The sequence below is a fragment of the Schistocerca nitens genome, chromosome 2 (genome assembly GCF_023898315.1).
Source record: "Schistocerca nitens isolate TAMUIC-IGC-003100 chromosome 2, iqSchNite1.1, whole genome shotgun sequence".
NCBI lineage: Eukaryota > Metazoa > Arthropoda > Insecta > Orthoptera > Acrididae > Schistocerca > Schistocerca nitens.
This window is the reverse complement of record NC_064615.1, coordinates 256,517,387-256,541,817: the sequence shown is the minus strand read 5'-3', so window position 1 is coordinate 256,541,817 and position 24,431 is coordinate 256,517,387. Positions and strand designations below refer to the sequence as shown.

Below are 24,431 nucleotides of genomic sequence, written 5' to 3'. Positions count from 1 at the left end.
TCGTGCTAGAATTCTCCGCCACTATTCTTCGTGCCGCTGGCACTGCTATCCTCCTATCCACAAGTCTTCCTCGTCGTCTACCGGTACCGTGGTGAATCCAGGAAGTAGCAGTCTCTATCCAGGACCGCCAATGGGCGCTGCAACATTGGAAACGACATCCTTCACAGACCAACCTTATAGCTTTTAAGCATTGCGATGCGAAGATTCGCTACCTTATTAAGCAGAGTAAAAAGAAATACTGGGATTGCTATGTTTGGTCCTTGGAGATGTCTTCCTGTCGCAGGTTTGCTCCAAGCTCTGTATACTTTTGGATCGTCTGCGACGATCAACTGTCCGGGTTCTCGTCCTACAGGGTTCTCGGTGTACTGATCCATCTGTACTTGCAGAAAACCTCACGACACGCTTTGACTGCATCAGTGTCCTCTTCCTATCCTGATACATTTTTACAGCGGAATCTATGAGTTAAAGAAAATCTCCCCCATTTCAACACCCACCGAGCTGAATCCTATAATGAACCCTTTACTGAATGGGAATTCTTGCAGGCTCTTACTTCCTCTCATGGTATGGCCGCAGGTCCACATTCCATCCAAAACCAGATGATCCAACACTTGGACATTACTCAGAGGGAACATCTTCTCAGTGTCTTCAATGCATTTGGGTCAGAGGTGCCTTCCTCTCGCAATGGCGTGACAGTGTAGTTATCCCCATCCTTAAGCCTGGGAAGAAGCCAATGTCACTCAACAGCTACCAATTGATTAGCCTGCTGAAAACAAAATGAAATGTGATGGTCCTCAACTATGTACCCTCTGACTCAGAGTTGAAATATTAAAAGTTTTTCTGGTTTCGTTGCCTAGGGGCTGGGATACGTACTTGTCGCATTACAAGCCAAATACTGCTGAGTCTACAATATACAATATGAATGTACACATGAATCGAATGGTCGAAGATTAATATCACTTGGCAATTGCGAATTTTGAATGTAATGTAGAAAATTATAACTGAAAGATTGTAATTAAATAAATTCTGCAGGTACTATTTTAACTACTTTAAATGATGGGTACTATAGCAGAAGTAACTTTAAGAATGCCCTTTATTACTGTAAAACACTTATTGGTTTGATGGTCCAGCAATTAAATAATATATAAGTTGAATAACAGGGAAACAATAGAATCCCACTTCACGTAATTCGTTATGAACAACAAAATAGCTCGCGAGATATTCACTTCTAAACGCATACTACGTCTTCACTGCAGAAGCCACGGAAATCTCACCAATGCACAAGTCGACATTACGAAATATTTCTATCTCCCACGACCACGCGCAGACTGCTCCACTCTCCAAGACTTTCCCCCGACTTTGCGTCAGTCGCGCCACCCTGTTCAGAACTCCCCTGTCCTCTCTCGAAATGATGCTCCTCCCCCACTTCCATACACTCTCTCCATGTGTCCTTTTAGGAAAGATCGCTGTGATTGGCTAGAGTGCTCCCGCCCTGTCTCCAAGCCAACGCATACTCACAAATATAATGTAACACATTCGAAATACTGGATTTACATTCAAATAACTAGAAATTAAATAAGTATTCCTATGGCTGGACCATAAACACGCTCTAACATCAGAAGGATGTAGGTTGCAGTAGGTACTGGGAGATGATGAAGCTTGCACAGGATAGAGTAGCATGGAGAGCTGCATCAAACCAGTCTCAGGACTGAAGACAACAACAACAACAACAACAACAACAAACAAATAAAATAAACATATATCAAAGGAATATAACAGAAGGAAGCCAGCAGCGTAATGTCTCTGTGCTTTCTAAAACACAGTAAATAATTGACGAATTTCTTCATGAATAGTATATATCGGATATAAACAAGTCATAGATGAATAAATATATTTATAAGCATGCTGCTACCGATTTTTCGAGTAACTGTGGAGTACTTTTGGCCTGACGCGATCAGTAGTAATCGCCCACTTTGACCTCCAATAACTCATGTACTATTAAAGTTACATTCCTGAAATTCATACCAATTTAGGTTTACGCTAATCGCTTTCTAGAGACATGTCGATCGACAAAATCGGACGAACCGTTTAGATTTTGGAAATTCCTTGCTGGGTGTTACTTGTATAATTTACATTCAGATACTTAACTTTAAACTAATAAAGAGATTGAAAATCTGATTACACCAGCAGAATCGTCGTGCAAATAATGGTAATGTACTTTTTTTTATCATGATTCCCCTGGCTACTGTTAATTTCTATATGATCGGTGAAATATCTGCCATTATGGTTTCACGAAGTCCGCCATATTTGGCACTTACGGCATGTCTCCTTCGTCGACACAGTGCCACCGTGGCATTCCCAGCCATGCGGTCGACTGGATCACGTGGTCCGGCCGTTGTGCGACATCACGCGGTTGCTAACGAGCTGCGGCTTGCCGAGCGGCCCGAACGGTGGCCGCAAACTCTGAACTTAAAGTACTTCCAGGACGCCACAACTCGCCCGTTACCGCTCAAGCCTCACCGATTACTTCGTAAACTTTTTGAGAGGATGATTAGTTTCTGTTTACGTTGGGAATACGGATCTCAGGACCTTTTGGTCCTGTAACAGTGTGGCTTCCGATCTACAACCGACTGTTTACCCAGACTGGAAACAGCAGTCCGACAGGCTTCTACTAACCACCAACATCTTGTCGCGGTCTTACCTACATAAGGCATACGACACGGCTTCGCACCGTCACATTTTAGTTGCCCTTTATTACTGGGGCTTTCGAGGCCCCATCCTCATTTTTATCCGAGTTTTTATCCCACCAACTCTTCTTGGTTTGAGTTGGCACTTCACTCAGTACCCCTCAGATTCAGGAGAACGATACCCCTTAGGATTCTATGTGAAGTGTCACACTCTTCCGCAACTCCATCATTGGACTTGTGTCTCTGATGGGCCTCTGGTTGCCCCAGAGTTTTATGTCGACGATTTTTGCATCTGTTGCAGCTCCCACACGGTAGCATATGCTGAACGCCACTCCCAAGGCACCATCAGACAGACCTCTGTGTTGGCCCTTTCCTATGGCTTCCAATTTTCTCCCTTCAACAGCGTGGGTTACGCATTTTTGCCATCGACCCACAGTACACCCCGATCCAGTCTTTTTTTAGATAAGAAGCTGACGTGTCTGCCCCATATTCTCTACTTGAAAACTATATGCCCCAAATTCGCAAACTGAAAACCACATGCATGCTGAAGCTTAATGCTCTCCACCACCTGGCCGACACATCGTGGGGTGCAGACTATGCTACTCTTCTCCATCTTTACAATGCTCTGGTTTTGTCCAGACTAAATTATGGTTGTCAGGTTTATGGCTCAGCAGCACCTTCTACTCTGAAATTACCTGACCCTGTTCATACTTTTGGGGTGCTTCTGACTATTGGCGCCTTCTGCACTAGTCCTGTCGAAAGTCTCCTCGCGGAAGAGGGATTCCCACTCTAAAATACAATGGAGCCAGCTCTTCGTTTCTTATACAATAGTCATTCGACGATTCCATGACCATCCTGTGTTTCCCATCCTCTTTCCAAACGAGGGATGTCTCCCTCCTTATACCTGCTCTTGGGTGGAATTGGCGGTTGGAATGCATCTCACTTCTCTGTGTTGGATCTCCACTTACTGGAAACTGCCCCGTGTATTTCCTCCTGAACCCTCCCGCCGATGGTGCCTCTTCAACGGATAAGGACCGACCTATTCCAGGGTTCTAAGGTCCCTGTAACCCCTATGATATTCCGAAATCTTCCACATTCCACCCTTGAAGGGTTCCAGTGTGATACCATCCTCTAAACTGATGATGCTAAAACGGTAGATAAGGCGGGATATGCTTTTACGTCTCTTACTGGAATGGAGCACCATTTACTGTTGGGCTCATGTAGTGTGTTCGCGACAGAGCTGCTAGCCATTAAGTAGGTCCTCCATTTTGTTACTCATGCCTCCTTCGACAGTGTTTTAATATGTACCAATCCAGTAAGCAGCTTAAAGGCCACAGACCGATGCTACTCTTCGCAGCCTTTGGTCCTTGCTCATCTCTGTCCTTTGCCATGCCGCCTGCTCAGCTGTCCCCTGGGTCCCAAGTCATGTGGGAATCCCAGGGAATGAACTGGCTGGCCATTTGGCTAGAGGGGTAGACTTTTATGATTACAAGTGCAGATATGCGGGTACACATTAAATCTCTCTTTGCCCAAAATTGGAGTGATATCTGGTGCGCTACTGCTCTCCGTAATGAACAGACAATCAAGGAGATGCCCACTGTCTTACGCTGTCTACACATGAGTCATATTAGGCTCACCCAGTTTTCACTAGTGTAACTAGCCACCCCCACAATGTGGTTGTGGAGCCGGACTGTCGGTATCCCATACATTGGTAAAAAGTCCCCTCCTTTTAACCCTTCATACTAAGTATAGCTGTCCAGATTTGTTGTCTTAAACGTTAGCAGAGGTTTCACAGATGGTTGAACTGATCCTCAGTTTCCTTCGTTAAACTGGTTTTTATTTTCAGTTATAGGGTTCTGCTGTACTCCTGGAGCAGGGCAGGGTAGTTACGATCTCTTCGTGTTTTCTGGATGTGGGACCCGTGAACAACCCCCCCCCCCCCCCCCATCTCCTGCGCAAAGACCTCTCTTTCGTCCGTCTGTTTTTCCAGTTTTTTGATTTGGCCAACTCTTTTAGGCCTTCTACTGTGTGTGGTTTTAGCTTCCTATCTTTGTAGTTTGACTTCTGACTGGATTCGCCTACTTGTAGTTGATGCCGCTATTTTCAGTATGTAATTTTTGAATTGCGGGACTGATGACCTCACTGATTAGTCCCATAGCCCCCTCAATCAATCAGTCAACGCCACATTAACCTGGGTGATGCTGATCGGGAAGTAAGGCCACAGTCAAGACGTTGCTCCAGGCAATTTTTATGTTTTAGATAAGCTGAAAGAACATCTGAACAGAAGCAGATATTCCAGCTATAAAGACGTTCACACAGCGACGTTCACATAGCGTTCTAGAATGGTTCCTTGACCAAGGAGTGGATTTCTGTGATCGGCTAATTCAAGGATCGGTAGAACATTCTGACAGTGGTTTGAGAAGACTTGGTGACAGTGCTGAGAAACACTACCACGTACGTCGCTTTCAAGTGTAGCTCAGCATTCAACAAATGTCTCTTGTTGCACCATAATAATGGGTAACTTCTTGAAATCCCCCTCGTAGAAGGAAGGGCAACATATGGTCACACAGAATGCCGAAATGAGCATCCTGGTTCATGTCGACGTGAACCTGAAAGACGCGGCTCAAGCCATGCTACGGAAAGAAAACCAAAACACCGCCGAGCCACCTCCCCCCTAAAGTACACCCTCGATATATTACAGCTTACAGGGCTCAGTGGCCTGATGCAGCGTCATTTGAAAAGAGTCAAAGTGGCGACTCTTACGGTTACTACGTACACCTTCAGCTTGAGCCCAGCTTCTGTGTTTGGTCCGTTGTATACATGCAGCTTTGTGCTACTGCGAGCAATGGCCTTCCGTGAGATACCCGACTCCAGGTGCCCAATGCATGCGTTTCGCATTGCAATGTTCACTTGGAAAATGGGAAAGATGGGCCTGCATTAAATGACAGCAGCAGTACGTCTCGAATTAGAAACCGGTTTTCATTGACAAGGCCTCATTATAGTCACCTTTTCTGTCACTTGGAATATATTTACGACCGCCGTTAATAATAACGAGATTCAGAACCTGCTGAGGAAGCAGAGAACGGGCAAATTACAAGCAAAGGTTAGTAGAGATTCGTGCATCTGTGAAAATATCTGCAAGAAAAGTTTTGCATCACCTCGGTTCCGAGAGTTCGGGAACCTGTGCAGAAAATAAGAACAGAGATCAACATAAACATCATTTCCGCCCTTTCTATTGCTCATCAAAACCACACATTGCATTTCAGTAGTGGTGGTCCAGATTGCTGTACACACCGGTAGCTCTAATACCCAGTAGGACGTCCTCTTGCATTGGTGCATGCCAGTATTCGTCGTGTCATACTATCCACAAGTTCATCAAGGCACCGTTGGTTCAGTGTGTCCCACTCCTCAACAGCGATTCGGCGTAGATCCATCAGAGTGGTTGATGGGTCACGTCGTCCGTAAACAACCATTTTCAATCTATCCCAGGCATGTTCGATAGGGAGATGTAGAACATACTGACCACTCTAATAGAGCGATGTCGTTATCCTGAAGGAAGGTATTCATAAGATGTGTACGATGGAGGCACGAATTTTCCTCCATGAAGATGAATGCCTCACCAATATACTGCCGATATGGTTGCACTATCGGTCTGAGGATGGCATTCACGTATCGTACAACCGTTACGGAACCTTCCATGACCGCCAGCGGCGTACATTGGCCCCACATAATGCCACCCCAAAACGTAAGGGAACCTCCACCTTGCTGCACTCGCTGGACAGTGTGTCTAAAGCGTTCAGCCTGACCGGGTTGCCTCCAGACCAGTCTCCGACGTTTGTCTGGTTGAAGGCGTATGCGACACTCATCGATGAAAAGAACGTAATGCCAATCCTGAGCGGTCCATTCGGCATGTTGTTGGGCCCGTTCTGCGTGGTGTCGTGGTTGCAAAGATGGACTTCGCCGTGGACGTCGGGAGTGAAGTTGCGCATCATGCAGCATATTGCGCACAGTTTGAGTCGTAACACGACCTCCTGTGGCTCCACGAAAAGCATTATTCAACATGGTGGCGTTGGTGTCAGGGTCACTCCGAGCCATAATTCGGAGATAGCGATCACACACTACAGTAGTAGCCCTTGGGCGGCCTAAGCGAGGCATGTCATCGACATTTCTTGTCTCTCTGTGTCTCCTCCATGTCAGAAGAACATCGCTTTGGTTCATTCCGAGACGCCTAGACACTTCCCTTGTTGAGAGCCCTTCCTGGCACAAAGTAACAATGAGGACGCTATCGATCAAACCGCGATATTGACCGTCTCGGCATGGTTAACTACAGACAACACGAGCCGTGCACCTCCTCCCTGGTGGAATGACTGGAACTGATCGGCCGTCGGACCTCCTCCGTCTAATAGGCGTTTTCATGCATGGTTGTTTACATCTTTGGGCGGGTTTAGTGACATCTCTGAAGAGTCAAAGGGACTGTGTCTGTGATAAAATATCCACAATCAACGCCTATCTTCAGGAGTCCTGGGAACCGGGGTGATGCAAAACTTTTTTTGATGTGTGTGTATCATATGCATACGACTGCTATCGTTGTCATACCTTAGTAAAAGATCTGACAGAGAACCGGAAAAGAAATCTAATACTATATAAAATCGCTAAGTGGATCTAAGGCTTCCATCCAGTCACTTGTTGATCAGTCTGGTGTGGCGTTTGAAGATAGCAAAACGGAAGCAGAAGTTTCAAATTTAACTTTCAAGAAATCGTTCACGCAGGAGAATCGTACAGACGTACAATCGTTTGACCATATAACAGATTTCCATATGAATGACATAATAATAAGCACCCCTGGCGTATAGAACAACTGAAAGAGGTCCGGATAGAATCCCAATTCGGCTTTCCAAAGAGTAATCTATGGCAGTGGATCTTACGTAGCTTGCGTTTATCGCCAATCTCTCGCCCAGCGAAAGTCCCATCGCAGGTGACTCCTGTGTATAAGGCTTGCTGCAGAATCCGTGAACATATCAGTTCCAATGTAATAAATTTTCTTGACATCGAGAAGCCTATGTCCACGAATCAGCACGGTTTTAGAAAGCATCCCCCGTGCTAAATTCAGTTTGCCCTTTTCTTACATGATATACTGCGAACTATGGGAGGAGGGCAACAGGTAGATCTCATATTTCTAGATTTCCGAAAAGTGTTTTACACTTTGCCCCATTGCAGGCTGTTAAAGAAGGTACGAGCATAGGAAATAGGTTCACAGATATGTGATTGGCTCTAGGACTTAAGTTGTAGAACCCAATACCTTGTCCTCGATGGCGAGTGTTCATCAGAGACAACGGTATCGTCAGGAGTGCCCCGGGGGAGTGTGATAGGACGGCTGTTATTTGCTGTATACAAGAATGAGTTGGCAGACAGAGGGCAACAATCTGCGGTAATTTTCTGATGATGTCGAGTACGGTAAGGTGTCGAAGTGAAGTGACTGTAGGAGGATACAAGATGACTTAGACAAAATTTCTAGGTTTTGATGAATGGCAGCTAGTTCTCAATGTGAAAAAATGTAAGTTAGTGCGGGTGAGTACGAAAAACAAACCTGTAATGTTCAGATACAGCATTAGTGATGTCCTACTTGATACTGTCATGTTGTTTATATCTAGGCGTAACATTGCAAAGCGATATGAGGTGGAACGAGCTTGTGAGGATTGTGGTAGGAAAGGCAGATGATCGACTTCGATTTATTAGGAGAATTCAAAGAAAGTGTGGTTCCCCTGCAAATGAGACCGCATGTAGGACGCTAGTATGACCTATTCTTGAGTACTGCTAGAGTGTTTGGGATCTGTACAAGGTTAGATTAAAGGAAGAAATCGAAGCAATTCATAGGTGGGCAGCTAGATTTGTTACTGGTAGATTCGAACAACACGCAAGTGTTACAAGCATGCTTTGGGAATCCCCAGATGGAGGGTGACAATCTTTTCGAGGAACACTTTTGAGAAAATTTAGATAACCTGCATTTGAGGCTGACTCCAGATCGTTTCTGTTGCTTCCCACATACACTGCGCGTAAGGATCCCGAAGATACGAGAAATTAGGGCTCATACAGAGGCAAATAGCAGTCGTTTTTTCTTCCTTTTTCTTAGGCCGGTATTACACTATCAAATGTCTTTGTCCAATATCTTTGTCCAATATCTTTGTCAAAGATATTTGATAGTGTAATAGGGACTTTGTCAAATGTCGTCCAATATTTGATCAAATCTAGGGCGTCGCTGTATATTTGATCAAAGAAACCGCTTGTCTTCTGTTCACTGCAATGTGACATGTTACCACATGGAGCGCTAGCATCGCTGCAGCGTTCTGTCGCCTGTAGTGTTTTTATAAACATTGCCAGTAAATACAATTGGTGTGTGCCGACAACTACAAAATTAATAGAGATGTCTGAAGCTGATGAGGCGCTTTACAACGTGAGGCACCCTGAATACAAAAATAGATTAAGAAGATTGGAGACCTAACCTGACCTAACCTAACATAACCCTCTCCTGTAGCAAGGAATCGGCATGTTATAGTGAGCCTGTCTTCCGAAGATGTAGCAGCTCTTAAGTGAATATTGTGCTTTGTTATATGAGGATACACTTCATTGAGCACATACAGAAATGTATGCTAATCCATTCTTAAGTAATTGATGTACGACTTGACGTCTTCCACTGTAAGCTTACGTAACAAGTTTTGTTGAATGCTTTTATCGTGTCGTCGTAAAACCCATGGCTTCACCCAGATTAGATTAGTTTTTCGTTCCATAGATCCGTGCTGAGGAGATCCTCGTGGATGTGGAACATGTCGATTTTTTAAGCTGAAATAACAATACTAATAGTATGAATAAATACAATACATCATTTGTTTCTATTAAAAATTTCGCCAATGGAGTAGAAGGAGTTGGCCAGTAGTAAGTCTTTCAGGCTCCTTTTAAACTGACCGTTATTACTAATTAAATTTTTTGTTTCCTGGCAAATTATTGAAGATGAGTGTTCCTGAGTAGTGGACCCCTTTTTGAACTAAAGTAAGTGCTTTTAAGTCCTTGTGCAGATCATTTTTGTTCCCGGTATTGTATGTATGAACTGAGTTGTTCGTTGGAAAAAGAGATATATTATTTACGACAAATTTCATTAAGAAGTAAATATACTGAGAGGCAGTAGTTAGTATACCCAGTTCTTTGAAGAGGTTTCTACACAAATAATACGTATTACACGCTTTTAGACCTTGAAAACTTTTGTTTGACTTCAAGATTTACCCCAAAATATTATCCCATATGACATTATGGAATGAAAGTATGCAAGCTTTTTCATTTTTATGTTGCCTATGTCTGCTAACACTCGAATTGCAAATACAGATTTGTTAAGGCCTTTCTGCAGTTCTGTGGTGTGCTCCTCCCAACTGAATTTATTATCAAGTTGTAATCCCAGGACTTTTAAGACTGTCAACCTCGTATGTATGGTTCCATTTTTTCCCCCCCACTTCTTTTCCGCATGTGCACACAATGCAATTGGAGTACGTAGAACTGCTGCGGTTAATAACAAGTTGTTGTCAGCCATCTTGAACTTTGACGAAAAATTTGATGACAGTGTAATACCCCTTGTAGCGCTACGTCAAAGATCTTTGTCAAATATATTGGACGGAATATTGGATCACATCTTTGATCAAATCTTTGACAAAGAAATTTGATACTGTAATACCGGCCTTATTGCTAGTGGATCAGGAAAGGAAATGGCTAGTAGTGGTGCAAGTACCATCCTCCCCGGGCCGTAAGGTGGATTGCGGAGTTTGTGTAGACGTAAATGGTACATCATTTCTTGCGGTTACGTTGGGTTGTTTGCATTGGTACAGCAACAAATCAGGCAACTTCATTCACTTCACTGTGTGCCATTCTATCAAGTGGACCAGTTTTACTGCGCAGATTTCGTACAATCAACTGGCAGTACACAAGGTCATGGCTTGAGTCAGCGGTGAAAGGCCACGGAACTGCTTTGTCGCATTTCTTCTCCATCGATACTGCTAAAAGGTCGCCAGTAAGAAACACTTTCTCCGGCGAGCATAGCACTGCTGCAGTAGATGAGACGTAGTTACTTGCATTGTGCATTTTTTCTTGTCAGACGAGTTGAAGACAGAGCATCATCATTCATTCAGCAACGAACGCCATAGCTGCAAATACATGTTCGGCGTAAGCAACTCGAAACCCAAACAAAAAACTTCAGGAGAAATGTTGAACAGAAGAATGGACAAGTGTTTCTACTTAGGGCTTCTATCATCAGCATTGCTGCCTACGAAACATTGTTTTGATTTTAATGAAAAAGATCCATTTCAGGTGCATAAGACAACTGTTTCCTACTTGCCAGTATTGACGCTACAGTGACTTGTTTGACTTGTGCTTGGAACGCAGCACAATGTGTGCGGGATCCCATAGAGAGAGAGAGAGAGAGAGAGAGAGAGAGAGAGAGTCCGAAGTGACAGCTCACCTATCATAAGCCAGCGACTGACTGTAAGTGTTGTACGATCAACGTGTCGTTATGCTAATTGCGACAGTGTTTCAAGGCTGGGGTCGTGATCCCACTTTACAAAGACAATGGCGTATGCAAATGCTGTTTTGCTATTTAAATATCCCAAATTGCCCGGCGTTGATGTATAGTCATATATGGCTTTATTATGCTTAAGCCTCTGTCCAACTGTTGCTATTAATATCTCTTATCCAGCGTCCTTCTTTCCCGCGCACTATCACCACTACAAAACAGCAAGAACTTAGCATTAAGATATTTTTTAAATTTAAGATACCTTAAAACGTCTTACATTTAATATGTCATATTATATGTGACTCTTAGAGCTAGGTAGGATATCATTTTGTTAGAACATTTACGAAATAAATTACGGTTTAATTGTCCAAAGGTTGCCAAAACATTCAGCCATCAAGTAGCAAGTGCTCCACATTAAACATTCACAAAGCTAGCATTAGATAGCATACCTATTATCTCAATGTGTAGTAATGAAATAACGGGAATACGTTTGTCTAGGTAACATATTTAAGTGTTTAACAGTGCAAGATCACAACTTAACGTAAGTACGATTTAAGCCATTACAAATATGAAATGCTGTCACGTTAATAACCGGTGTAACGTCCAAAATGTTGGCTGCATGCATTGAGTTGTGCAGATGCTGGATGTCAGTTTATGGGATAGAGTTCCATGCCTGTTGCACTTGGTCAGTATGGGAACGGTTTATGCTGATTGAGTGACGCTGGAGTTGTCGTCCGATGATGTCCTGTATGTACTCCACTGAAGATGGATCTCGTGATCGAGGAAGCCAAGGTAACATGTCGACACACTGTAGAGCTTGTTGGGTTACAACAGCGGTATGTAGGCGAGCGTTATCCTGTTGGAAAACACCCTCTGGAATGCTGTTCATGAATGACAGCACAACAGGTCGAATCACCAGACTGCTGTGCAAATTTTCAGCCAGGGTGTCTGCGATAACAAAGAGAGTGCTCCTACTGTTGTATGACATCGCACTCCTGCAACCAGACCATAATTCCAGGTGTAGGTCCATTGGATCTAGCACACAGACAAGTTGGTTGTACGACGTAAACTGACCACCTCCTAACCAACACGCGGTCATCACTATCAATGAGGCAGAACCAACTTTCATCAGAAAACACAGTACGCCTCCACCCTGCTCTCCAATGAGCTCTCGCTTGACATCACTGAAGTCGCAAATGGCGGTGGTTTGGAGTCAGTGGAATGCACGCTACAGGGCGGCAGGCTAGGAGCTGTCCTTGAAGTAACAATTTTTAACAGTTCGTTGTGCCACTGTGGAGCCAACCACTGCTCAAGTTGCCATTCACCGAACACTATGGTCTTCCCTCTCGCTGTTGCCACGCGCCAGTCTGACACCCAGTCTTCCTGCGACCGTACATTCTCGTGGCCGCCGCTGCCAGCAGTCATGCACAGTGGCTATACTCCTGCAGTATCGCAGAAGGGACATCCAGCTTCACGTAGCTGTATTACACGACCTCGTTCAAAAGCAGCGAGGTGTTGATAATGGCGTCCTCATCACCTTTAACTCTTAAAGCGTTGCTGCTTCTGGATCAAGGAATCTCGGGTTCGATTCCTGGCCAGGTTGGGGATTTTCTCTGCCTAGTGACTGGGTGTTTGTGTCATCATCTTCATTCGTGACAGTGGCTCGATTGGGCTGTGTAAAAATTGGACTGTCTAAAGTAAAAATTGGACTGTCTAAAGTAAAAATTGGACTGTCTAAAGTAAAAATTGGACTGTCTAAAGTAAAAATTGGACTGTCTAAAGTAAAAATTGGACTGTCTAAAGTAAAAATTGGACTGTCTAAAGTAAAAATTGGACTGTCTAAAGTAAAAATTGGACTGTCTAAAGTAAAAATTGGACTGTCTAAAGTAAAAATTGGACTGTCTAAAAACTTGATCTTTGAACGAGCGCTGATGACCACGCAGCTGAGCTCCCCACAAACCAAACATCATCACCACCTTAAAGGCATTCTTGTCTAACTCATTGCTGACCAACTCACCACATACAATCTCAGAGGTACTCACGGCCATTACAGTGGTATACAATGCAAACCTGATTTGCATCCTCATAGCGCCTCTCTCATGCGACTGGCAAGAAATCTGAACGGGCATCTTTCAGATGTAGAAATACAGCTACCAACTTTCATTATGTTGCACAACTTCTTCTTAGTGATCCAGTGTTTCATCGGTGTAATCAAATTGACATAACTACATAGGCCAGTGTAATGATTAATTCTTCTGGAGACCATGCCGCATCACGATATGAAACACTTCAATTGCAATCTGTAAAACTTAAGTTCAGTCCGTATTACAATGGCTTTCCTAGGGCCAAGACTGGTTTTGGTGGACGAAAGGTGCCTCTATTGCAGACGATCGGTATCAATATGTCATCTTTGTGAAAGTTTATTCGCGCTACAACATAACAGGCTAGTCATGGGTAAAGGGAGAGTATAGGAAAGAATCTATTCGTGAACTGTTCAGCTTGCCTGTGATTGGCGACACTCTGCAAATCAACATCGTGCTAGTTTTCTGCTGGCCATGTTCTCTCCCTGGAGTGCACATAAATGCACTGACAGTCCTCCTACGGCTGTTTAGATTGTCATATTCGTGACCAGTGAGGCATCTGCCCTGCAATCGCTCCCAGCCAGTCGGACAGGGATGGTCAGAAGGACTCTGAAAGTTTGTAGCCATAATCTCTATTGCTTAATGATTTGTCACCTTTCGTATTTTTCGGTGGCACACCCAAGACTTGAGCCAGCTCAAGGGCTTTGTGGAACAAGATAGGGTTTCCAGTCACGATAGGGTAACTCAAAGGAGGTATTTGTGTAGTTTCCATGTCCAAAAATGGTAACGCACCGTTGTTCTCAGTTTCCTGAGTGAACTGTGTTCATATGTAGGCTGTTTACACTGAGGTGACAAGTGATGAGATACTCCCTAATATTGTGTCGGACCTCCATTTGCCCATCGTACAGCAGCAACTCTATGTGGCATGGACTCACGTCACTGGAAGTCCTCTGGAGAAATAGTGAGCCATTGTGCCTCTATAGCCGTCCATAAGAGTTGGCGCGTCAGGAGTTCCTGCACGAGCTGACCTCTCGATTATTTCCCATAAATATTCAATAGAATTTACGTCGGGCAATCTGGGTGGTCAAATCATTCTCTCGAACTGTCCAGAGTGCTCTTCAAACCATTCGTGAACAATTGTGGCCCACTGACATGGCGCATTGTCATCCATAAAAATCCCACCATTGTTTGGTAACATGAAGTCCATGGATGGCTGCAAATGGCTCCAGAATGGCCAAATGCAACCATTTACAGTCATTGATGGGTTAAGTTGTACCAGAGGACCCAGTATATTCTATAGAAATACGGCCCAAACCATTACAGAGCCATCACCGACTTGTACCATGGCTTGTGATGACTTGGGCCCGTGGCTTCGTGAGGCCGGCACCACACTGGAGCCCTATCATTGTCTCTTACCATCTGAAATAAGAACTCATCTGACCAGACCATGGTTCTCCAGTAATATAGGGTCTAATCAATACGGTTCACGAGCCTAGGAGAGGTGCCGTAGGCTATAGAAAAGGCACTCGCGTCAGTCGTCTGATGTCATAATTAATTAACCCCGAATTTAGCCACACTGTCCTAATGGATACGTTCTTCGCTTGTCTGTTAGCATTAGCTACACGCCAACGTCGCTGCTCTCGGTAGTTAAGTGACGGCCATCGACCACTGCATTATGTGTGGTGAAAGGTAAAGCCTGAAATTTGATATTCTCGGCACACACTTGACACTGTGAATCTCGCATTACTGAATTCCCTAACAGTTTCCTAAATGGAATGTCCCGTGCACCTAGCTCCAACTACTATTCTGCATTCAGAGTCTAGCAATCCTAATCACGTTGGAAATCCCATTGCCCCTCCATCTAATTGCTCTTAGTATCTTACCGTCAGGTGAAGCACATTGATGACAGGTATAAGCGCACCAAACGTACTTCATTTGTATCGTCCAGCCTCCTGATTTACTGAAGTCGGTTGTATATGAAAGCTTTTTATGTTCATGTCATATGTGATATAAAACGTTTGCGTGTGTAGGTACTGGTTCCACGGTTGCCTCCGTCAACCGTCATCGTCGCGAGTGACGTGAATCCAGCCATGGTGAAGCACGCAAAGGAGCAGAACGCCGTGCCGGCCGTCAAGGCGTACGAAGTGCTAGACGTGATGGACGCCGACGTGACTAAGACGGCCGTGTGGCAGCATGGGCCCTACGGCAAGGTGTTCGGCGTGATGGTGCTGCACTGGGTCCCAGACAACAGGTAAGGCTGCTTCAGTAGGGTAGCAGTGACAGATCGAGCCCAAAGAATGCTGATGTCAGCGCTGATAAGGCAATATTGTTGTGAAAACCTACAGCAAATCTCGTTTCACCTACTATCGATGGCCCTTAAAAATTACATTGTTTCATTGCTTAACAAACCACACGAAACTAACTGTTACAGTTAAAATAGATCATAAAGATATGATCTACCTTTAATACATTAAGAAATAATTAGGGGAGACAAGTTTACCACTTCCATTCAAATGGGGATGGGAACAGAAATATGGTACACTAATTGCTGCGAATTATTTTCATACTTCCCAGATGAAAACAGGGGAAAATCCTTAGGTAATTTTCCATTTCAGTTGTTCCATAGTAAGAATACAGTAGGTTACAGGATTCTGCAAATATGACAACAGAATTGGCGATTTATTTTTGTTGCCGTTGTTAACCATTTTTCATTTGAGGAATCTTCATCAGTTATAAGGAATGGCTAGACTTCTATTGTTGACAATTTTGAATTTTTTGCACAGTACAAATTGCTCAGACTCGTCTTCAAATACCTATTGAAGCACTATTTTTAAGTGTTTTATTAAACGAGCAAAAGGCTACTAGTGTGGTCAATACCTTATGAAAAACCTCATTGTATCAGTTTGCTGAAATATAAAAAATTTCACGTTTATGTTCATACTAGTAAATTCTCTTTTTAGTGGCTGTTGAAGGATCTTAAAAAATTACAGTAATGGATTGAAAAAAGTAATAAATAAAAACTATGGCTTTGGCTATACTGACAGATAAAAAAGTTCTATATGTTAACCATGTGGCAAATGCTTGCTCATTGTGTGCTATCATTTGCCAAAATCTCGTTCCGATGCCCCAAACAGTTTGCGCTATGAAATATGTTGTAAACATTTCATACTCAGATGCGAGTCGTGGGAAGTGAATGTGCTACACAATTTCCATTTTTGAGAGTTTGAAGACAGATCTCCTCCCAAGTCTAAAGAAAAATTCAACATCTTAGCTAAATTTCATTTGCAGCAACATACGCACCAAATGCAAAATCATGGCAACCCATATTTTTCATTACAAACTTTTTCGAATTTCGCGCAGCGTCTTATTTAAACGATAATATCACAGTAATTATGACCACTAGGGAGATCATGGCCAGTTAAGCATGAAGCTGACATATAAAGCTATATGTAGCGTAAAAATAAATTTGATGAATAGTTTGTGTAAAATCGTCTGAGAAAGACAGCAGAGCTAGTGGAGCATTCATGACCTTTTATTCATACTGCTGCTGCTGCTACACCTTGATTAGGAGGCTAACCAGGACAGTCTTTGTGCACCCATATCCGCGCATAGCTCCACTGGACAGTGCGGAGAGTCAGTATGCAGGCTACTGGTCTTCTTTCTGTTTACACTTAGAATGGTGTCCAAAATTAAAGCAGCAGATTGCTATTTATCTATCATGCGTCTAATTAATTCACGATATAATCATACAAACTGTCAACAGACGTCGTTACAATCGTGTTCTGCATGGAAGACAGCATTCCAATCAACGGAAAACCATGCCCACAATGACGTCAGAGCACTTCTCAAGTGGAGTTGTGTTTGCAGGAGGGTCCCACATCCACAATAACTCTGTACACAATCACAGGTGGTGCAGTGTGGCACAGAGAAGATGCCTACAAACTTTCGGCTGTGCAGAAGAGTTGCAAACTGATGTGGCCCGGCGACTTAATGTGACTTGTTCTGTTGTTTCTCATATGACGCGACAGTGTATAGAAACTGAAAGTATATCCCAGAGACGAGGACAGGGTCGACCACGAATGACATCAGAAAGAGTGGACCGTTATTTGGCTGTAACGGCACAATGGTACGGCCTTACTACTGCACTGCAAATGGCATCTGACATCGCAGCATCCACTGATCGTGTTGTCACGCCAAACAGTGTACAGAAGTCTTTGGTAGCGTGCCCTTTACTGCCGGATACCTGCTGTATTTCTATCCCTGACGTGTCTTCACAGAAGGGAATGTCTAGTCTGGAGTCGTCAACATACCATCTGGACGGTCGAACATTGAGCCAATATTCGTTTCACATAGGAGTCCCGATTTGGTCTGGAGAGTGATTCTCGACGGATTCGCACCTAGAGGGCGCGTGGTACACAATTTCGGAACCCTAACATTATGGAAGGAGAACGATATCGAGGAGGATCCCTAATGGTGCGGACAGAAATTATGTTGAGCACTCGAATACCTCTTCATGAAACTCTACGGATGAATCAGCAAGATTTAATTGCTGTCAAAGATCTTGGGATCTCATGCACGGTTGTTGCGAGGTGCTGTGGTCCCAGACTTCGTATTGATGGACGATGATGCTCGACCTCATAGAGCACGAGTGGTTGATGTTTTTGTGGAAACAGAAGATATTGAGAGACCTGAGTTTCTCCTGGCGTACACAATTTTCAAACAACTTACTGGAATTCAGCCAGGTAGTATAAGCAGGCAATGTACAGGCAAATTTAAAACCTCGATTCTCGGACTAATGCAGGAAAGATAACACACACAGACACACACACACACACACACACACACACACACACACACACACACACACACTGAACACCAGTGCCATTAAAGGTGACCAAAGTCAGAGATATCGATATTGAGACTACGAACTAGCAGGTGAGGTAACGTTGACTCTGTCCCTCTGTTTTTTGACAAGGGAGAGAGCAGGATTCCAAACAGAGCTTAAACAAATACCTCCATCCCTGTTTACAAGGTTGCTCGCTAATTTAATCTCAACTGCCTCCTTAATAACACTGTCCCAATAGCTGGACGTGCATGCCAATATCTCGGTGTTGTTGTATTACATACAGTGACCAGTATCCAAGCAATGTTCGGCAATAGCAGATCTACTTGGCTGCTGTAATCGTGTGTGCCGTTTATGCTCAGTACGTCGGTCCTCCACGGTCCTGCTAGTCTGACCAATATACGCCATGTCATAGCTACAAGGAATGCGATATACATCCGCCTTACGCAAACCAAGATCATCCTTAACGCAACCCAAAAGCACTCTAATTTTACATGCTAGTTCGTAGTCTCTCTATCGATATCTCTGCCTTTGGTCACCTTTGGTGGCACTGGTGTTCAGTGTGTGTGTGTGTGTATCTTTCCTGCGTTAGTCGGAGTACCGAGGTTTTAAATTTGCCTGTACATAGCCTGTCCTTTGCAGTTTGCCTTGAAAATGGCGGGGTGTGCTCCCGCCGAAATATCGGCGGTCGCTGTTAAGACGACTTGGCTGAATTCCCGTAAGTTGCTTGAAAACGGAAGATATTGCACACATGGCGTAGCCTGCTCGCTCTCCCGATTTGAATCCCATAGAGCATGTCTGGGATGTACCAGGGAGATGGGTTGCATCACGTCTGCATCCACCAACCACTCTCAAAGACTCGTAAGCAGCTCTGTAGGAAGAATAGGCGATATTGCCTAAACATGAGATTGATGACTTCATTCAGATCTTGTCTTGTCGCTGTCAGGCCCGTATTGGTGCCTTAGGTGGCCACACCCCATACTGAGCACAATGCGTGTGCAAAATCGTTAAGTTGAAAAAAAAGGAACGTTTTTGGCTACAGTTATGCATGTTGTAGTTGATTACGTTATGTATTTTTTAAATTGTTTCTACTTTGCTTCCACCTGTTTTGTGGCAACGCAACATTCCAAAATTTCCGTTTGCTGCTTTAATTTTGGACGCCGTGTAGTTTGATTATTGCGAGCGTTAGTGGCTATCGCTGGTTAGCTAGCGACATTGCCGGAATTGCTCTTTAAATTTTCATGTATAAGATTTAACGGATGGAGAACTGACATAAACTGTTCCAGATCTGCCTCCTGCACGTGTATAAATTTCTCCTATATATGTGTAGGTAATTTAGATTTCAACAGCCAGATACTGTGTTTGTGAGATATGTGCTTATTCCAATATCTCTTCTTGTTCAAATCTCGTTCAAAATACTTTCTTAAACTCCCATACTTCGCATTGCACTGTTCTTGATCATATACTTCCTTTCGAAGACGTTGCTGGATCGATGCCGACCAGAACCGGTTCAAAAAAGCCCAGAGGGCAGCATCTCCTTGTATATAAAGTGTTATCAATTTGATCTTTTGTTCGTCACTCCAGTATTAAGGTAGTATGCCTCTAAATCCTTTTATAACAACATCCGGATGTCGGGAATTTTTTTCTCCGGCACATGTACATGAAATCGTCGGTGTTTCAGAAGCCTTTCTTCTAGCACGATGGCCGAAAGTGTCGGTCCAGCACCTGCTTCTTCGAATGAACAATTGGTGCATGGACTGACCGGTCCCGTTGGTTCTCTGTACTGTCTGTCGTGCGGATCTGCGTAACTGTATGCATCACTGACACACTCATTTAAGGGTGACAGCTCATGCGCGGTACTTCTGATCGCAGCTAATTCTTGCCGCAGGTTACTAACCTGTGCGCTTAGATCTTCGCGCCATTGTGGTATTTCGTGGTTCAGTCTTTCCCTGAGTTGTTTCCATTCATTGTTTACGGCATCGTTCGGTGGACTGCATTTACGCACAACTTCCTGACCTAAAGCCTGTGCAGTTGCACGTAATTCACTCCTGACTGATTCATTTATATGTGCTTTCTGGGTTCGCAGCTAAGACGAAAAGTCATTTTCATGTTCTTGGTGCTTTTCTTTAATTTTATTTCCTTAATTCCGCAGCTAAATTTCGGGACTTGTAACACCCCCTCCTCTGTGCTACACTTTTTAATGACAAGTGTTGTTAAGGATCCCCACAAAGTGGAATAAGGCATCTGATTCGAAGTAAAATCATCCTGTAGTAACTTATCAGGTGTCATGCAAAGTTAACTGAAACAGACTTACAGTAGCCAGTGCACTGGACGATCAACTCTAGTATACTGAAATAACGACAATGGTAGCGTAACTTAGCTCATTTTGTTACTCACGTACGACACTACCCAACTTCTAACAATACATTGACACAGCTGTGAAATGGTAATGCTACAGCGAAATGAAGGTTTCTTTTCTGGCTGTTAAACAGAATAACTGCTTAAAGCACTGGCATTGCCCTTTAATTTCTCATTAGCAAAAGGGTTTGTGCACAGCAGAATATTACGTTACTCACGTTAGTGCTTAATGTTGGGTGCATTGAGTATACCTGTATGGAAACACGTTTGCATTTTCTCTTATGTATTAGCTTTGAAAATGGAGCAGTAATTGAATACGTTTTTTAGTGTAGTGATCTTAGCAGTAACTGTAGCGTAATGCTCACAGCAATGCTTAGGACGTTAATAATAATAACGTAAAATTGAAAAATTGACCTTCATATTTTGAAGGTTGAAACGTAATGCCTTTTATTTAAGAAACTAATAAAAGAACTCCTCCCGAACAGGCCATGTAGGCCCAACGGTACCGATCGGCCGCCGTGTCATCCTCAGCCCACAGGCGTCACTGGATGTGGATTCGGAGGGGCATGTGGTCAGCACACTGCTCTCCCGGACGTATGTCAGTTTCAGAGACCGGAGCCGCTACTTCTCAATCAAGTAGCTCCTCAGATTGCCTCACAAAGGCTGAGTGCACCCTGCCTGCCAACAGCGCTCAGCAGACCGGGTGGTCCACCCATCCAAGTGCTAGCCCAGCCCGACAGCGCTTAACTTCGGTGATCTGACGGGAACCGGTGTTACCACTGCGGCAAGGCCGTTGGCATTTAAGAAACTGAAAGCTGTCACTGGAAACGTGATAGTACTGACGATTGTTAAAATCATTTAATCTGTGCATGACCAGTTACTTTTGTAAAGTACTTTAATAGTCTTTTCAAGAAATTAAGGTTATTACCTTTTGGTTTCAGAAAAACTTAGATCACACTGTCATTAATATTTAATTTGTTAAATTGTGAGCGGCTAACACAAAGCATTATCAAAGTTTCGACTGTTTCAAACTTATCACAAAAAATGTCAGACTAATATTCACTCATGCAAATAAAGTTCTCTTTTAATACAACTCGGAATTTCTCTTAAGAAAAGGAAGGAGCCTATAATGGAAAATATTTGGGCTGAAATATAACAAATATCATCACAATGAAAAACTGTGTCAATAATATCAGTTCTAAACGCTGGTATGCCTGTACAAACTCGTACGATAAACTGGTTAGATCTTACTTTAGGCTGAATTTTCTTAGGTGCTTCGGCGGATAACATTATGTAGCAATAAATGGTACTGGCTCTTCATGGCGTCGATTTACAGTATGCAGCATTGGGCCCACAGCACGTTTTGTTGACAGTTAACATCTTGAAATCTTGTTCTGTGCTCACATAATTCCAAATACTGCCTGTCCATACAAAGTCTTCTTACTGCCGCGTAGCGACGAGCATTTCAGCACCATTATAAGCGCGCACAAATCTCAGCACAATTCAACTGTAATACGTTTCGAACTATCCTGAACTCTGAATACTTCTAAAAGAAATACACGGGCATTTAGTTCATCCCCTATCTTTAAGAACAAAATAAATTTAACACAAATGGTCTTCGCTGACCATCAAAAGAAACAAGTAACCAACTTCGTGGCTCTTTCCTAACAGGGAAGTATGTTCACAACTAAACGCAGGTACTTGGAACAACAAAAACAAGATTTTCATAGTCAGAGTTCTTTCTCTATTAGTTAACTAACGCAGGTTCTAATCCTGCCTCGGGCATGGATGTATGTGATGTTCTTAGGTTAGTTAGGTTTAAGTAGTTCTAAGTTCTAGGGGACTGACGACCTCAGATGTTAAGTCTCATAGTGCTCAGAGCCATTTGAACCATTTTGAACTTAATTTCTGAGGTCATCAGTCCCCTAGAACTTAGAACTACTTAAACCTAACTAACCTAAGGACATCACACACATCCATGCCCGAGGCAGGATTCGAACCTGCGACCGTAGTGGTCGCGCGGTTCCAGACTGTAGCGCCTAGAACCGCTCAGCCACCACTGCCAGCTTTGAAGATGGGTTCCACCATGTTGCCACTTTAGACATTTTCCTGGGGAGTTATTTCTTCTACATGCCCAATTTAATTCATTTTACCAATGTTCGTTATAACAAAATTAGATATTTATAAACTTAATGTCAACTGCTTTGCAAAAATTGGGGTGCGTAGGAGCAATGCTATTATTAATGAAATTACTCACAGAAAATTCCAGCAAAAACTACAGAAAAAGTTGCGCCGACATTTTAACAACGTGCACAGCAAAAGCGGCCGCCTTAGGGCCACTACCTTGAGTATACAACAGTTAATATAAAATTTTTCTTTAAATTTTAAATTGAAATGAAAAATTCCTTACAGATTATCATACGTATACAGTAAAATCTCAGGGTTCATAAAATTAAAAGGCAAGCTACAGATCAAAGATGCTCTCACCCGGTATTTTTGCAGGTCGTTTGGATGGCAGCAATCTCATATTTTGATATCTGATCTTTTTCTCTTTAAATCCAAGTACGTTCAGATTGCGGTTTATTATGGTTTCCCTTCTTGATTTTTGGTTTTGTCCTCGCACTCGTCTTTATGTCTTCTCATCAGGCTTTGTTTGCAAGACAATACATGTAACAGGAAAAATATTTGAAAAATATGTACATAGAATGCCTCCAGTCATGCGTTGCCAATTTCAATGAAACTTTTCCTTACCGGGAGAATAAGATTTGAAAAAAATATCTGGACATGATAAAAAAGTATGCAGTCAATTTAAGAGTTATTTGCCTCGGGAAAAGTACGTCAGAAGTGTGTTGGTATGATGCAGTTATCAATGTCACATAAATGACATAAAAGTTGAATTAGTGTATTTAACGTCGCTGGATTACACTTTACCATAATATTGACATTTGTCATGTATCAGACCCTGGCGGTTATTGTAGTTCTTCGTTGTTTAATAACATTGTTTGACCATAAGTATAATGTATTAATTTACATGTAAAAAATGTGATGACAAGCATATGTTTGGACTTAAAATGTGTGCAGCTTTGACTTTGTATGTAAGCAACATTTAAACGACAAAATGCGATATAGCTTTCGGTTGTTCCGTTCTCAAACAATGGATACACATACATATGGATTCCCCTGAAACATAAAGAAACTAACATAAGTGATTAATGTGACGAACTAAAGGATGCTACAAATGATTTTCAAAACACCTTTTAAGTATGAAGTTAGCAGTTATCATTCAATAAAAATTACAAATTGAACAGAGCGGTTACACATAGCTCTGTTCAGTAAGAAAACGCAAAAAGTAGTGAATCGCAGAAGAGAAAGTCCACGCTTCCTTACTTTTGTTTAGAAAAAAATCAATAAAAAAGGTGAAAAATTACATTCTCTTTATAAGATACGCTTCAATTAGTTAGTTAAACGAGTACATTCATCAGTCAAACTGTCCCTTCATAATGGAAAAGCAGTCAGTGTCAATGACAATCGGATTGAAAATAGGGGAGAATAGTTTCACACGGGGCTACCTGTATCGCTACCTACGATTTTATATTTCATTTGCACTGAGAGTTTAGGGCTAGAAATAAGATCTACTAACTATCAGAGTGCATGTATACATAAAGACTTCGCTTCATGTTGTTCTTGCATGCAGAGCAAGACGTGCACCAAGTAGCGCTCCCTTATCTCACAGTATACGTATTAGATGCTGACTACATACCGTGTGTAGAGAGATGCTTGTATTGGCCTCTGGACACATGCAGTCGCAGATATGAAGAGTCCTACAGAGAAGTTATCGGAAATTATCCAACCAGTTCTCCATGAGAAGCATAGACAAGATATGTTAAATACTCATCTTAAGCTTGTTAATAGTGAAA

The 24,431-nt window shown here is 42.9% G+C and overlaps 1 protein-coding gene and 1 pseudogene across 2 annotated transcripts in view; one reads left to right on the top strand and one right to left on the bottom strand.

The window, feature by feature from the left end:
* The window catches only part of LOC126234342 (juvenile hormone acid O-methyltransferase-like), a 79,682-nt gene that overhangs the window by 16,867 nt on the left and 38,384 nt on the right, over positions 1 to 24,431 (top strand). For both annotated transcript variants that reach the window (XM_049943027.1, XM_049943026.1), the window contains exon 3: positions 15,344 to 15,564. In XM_049943027.1, coding sequence (XP_049798984.1) covers positions 15,344 to 15,564 — 221 coding nt within the window. The remainder of the gene's footprint in view (positions 1 to 15,343; positions 15,565 to 24,431) is intronic.
* LOC126237586 (5S ribosomal RNA) lies at positions 21,194 to 21,312 on the bottom strand (annotated as a pseudogene).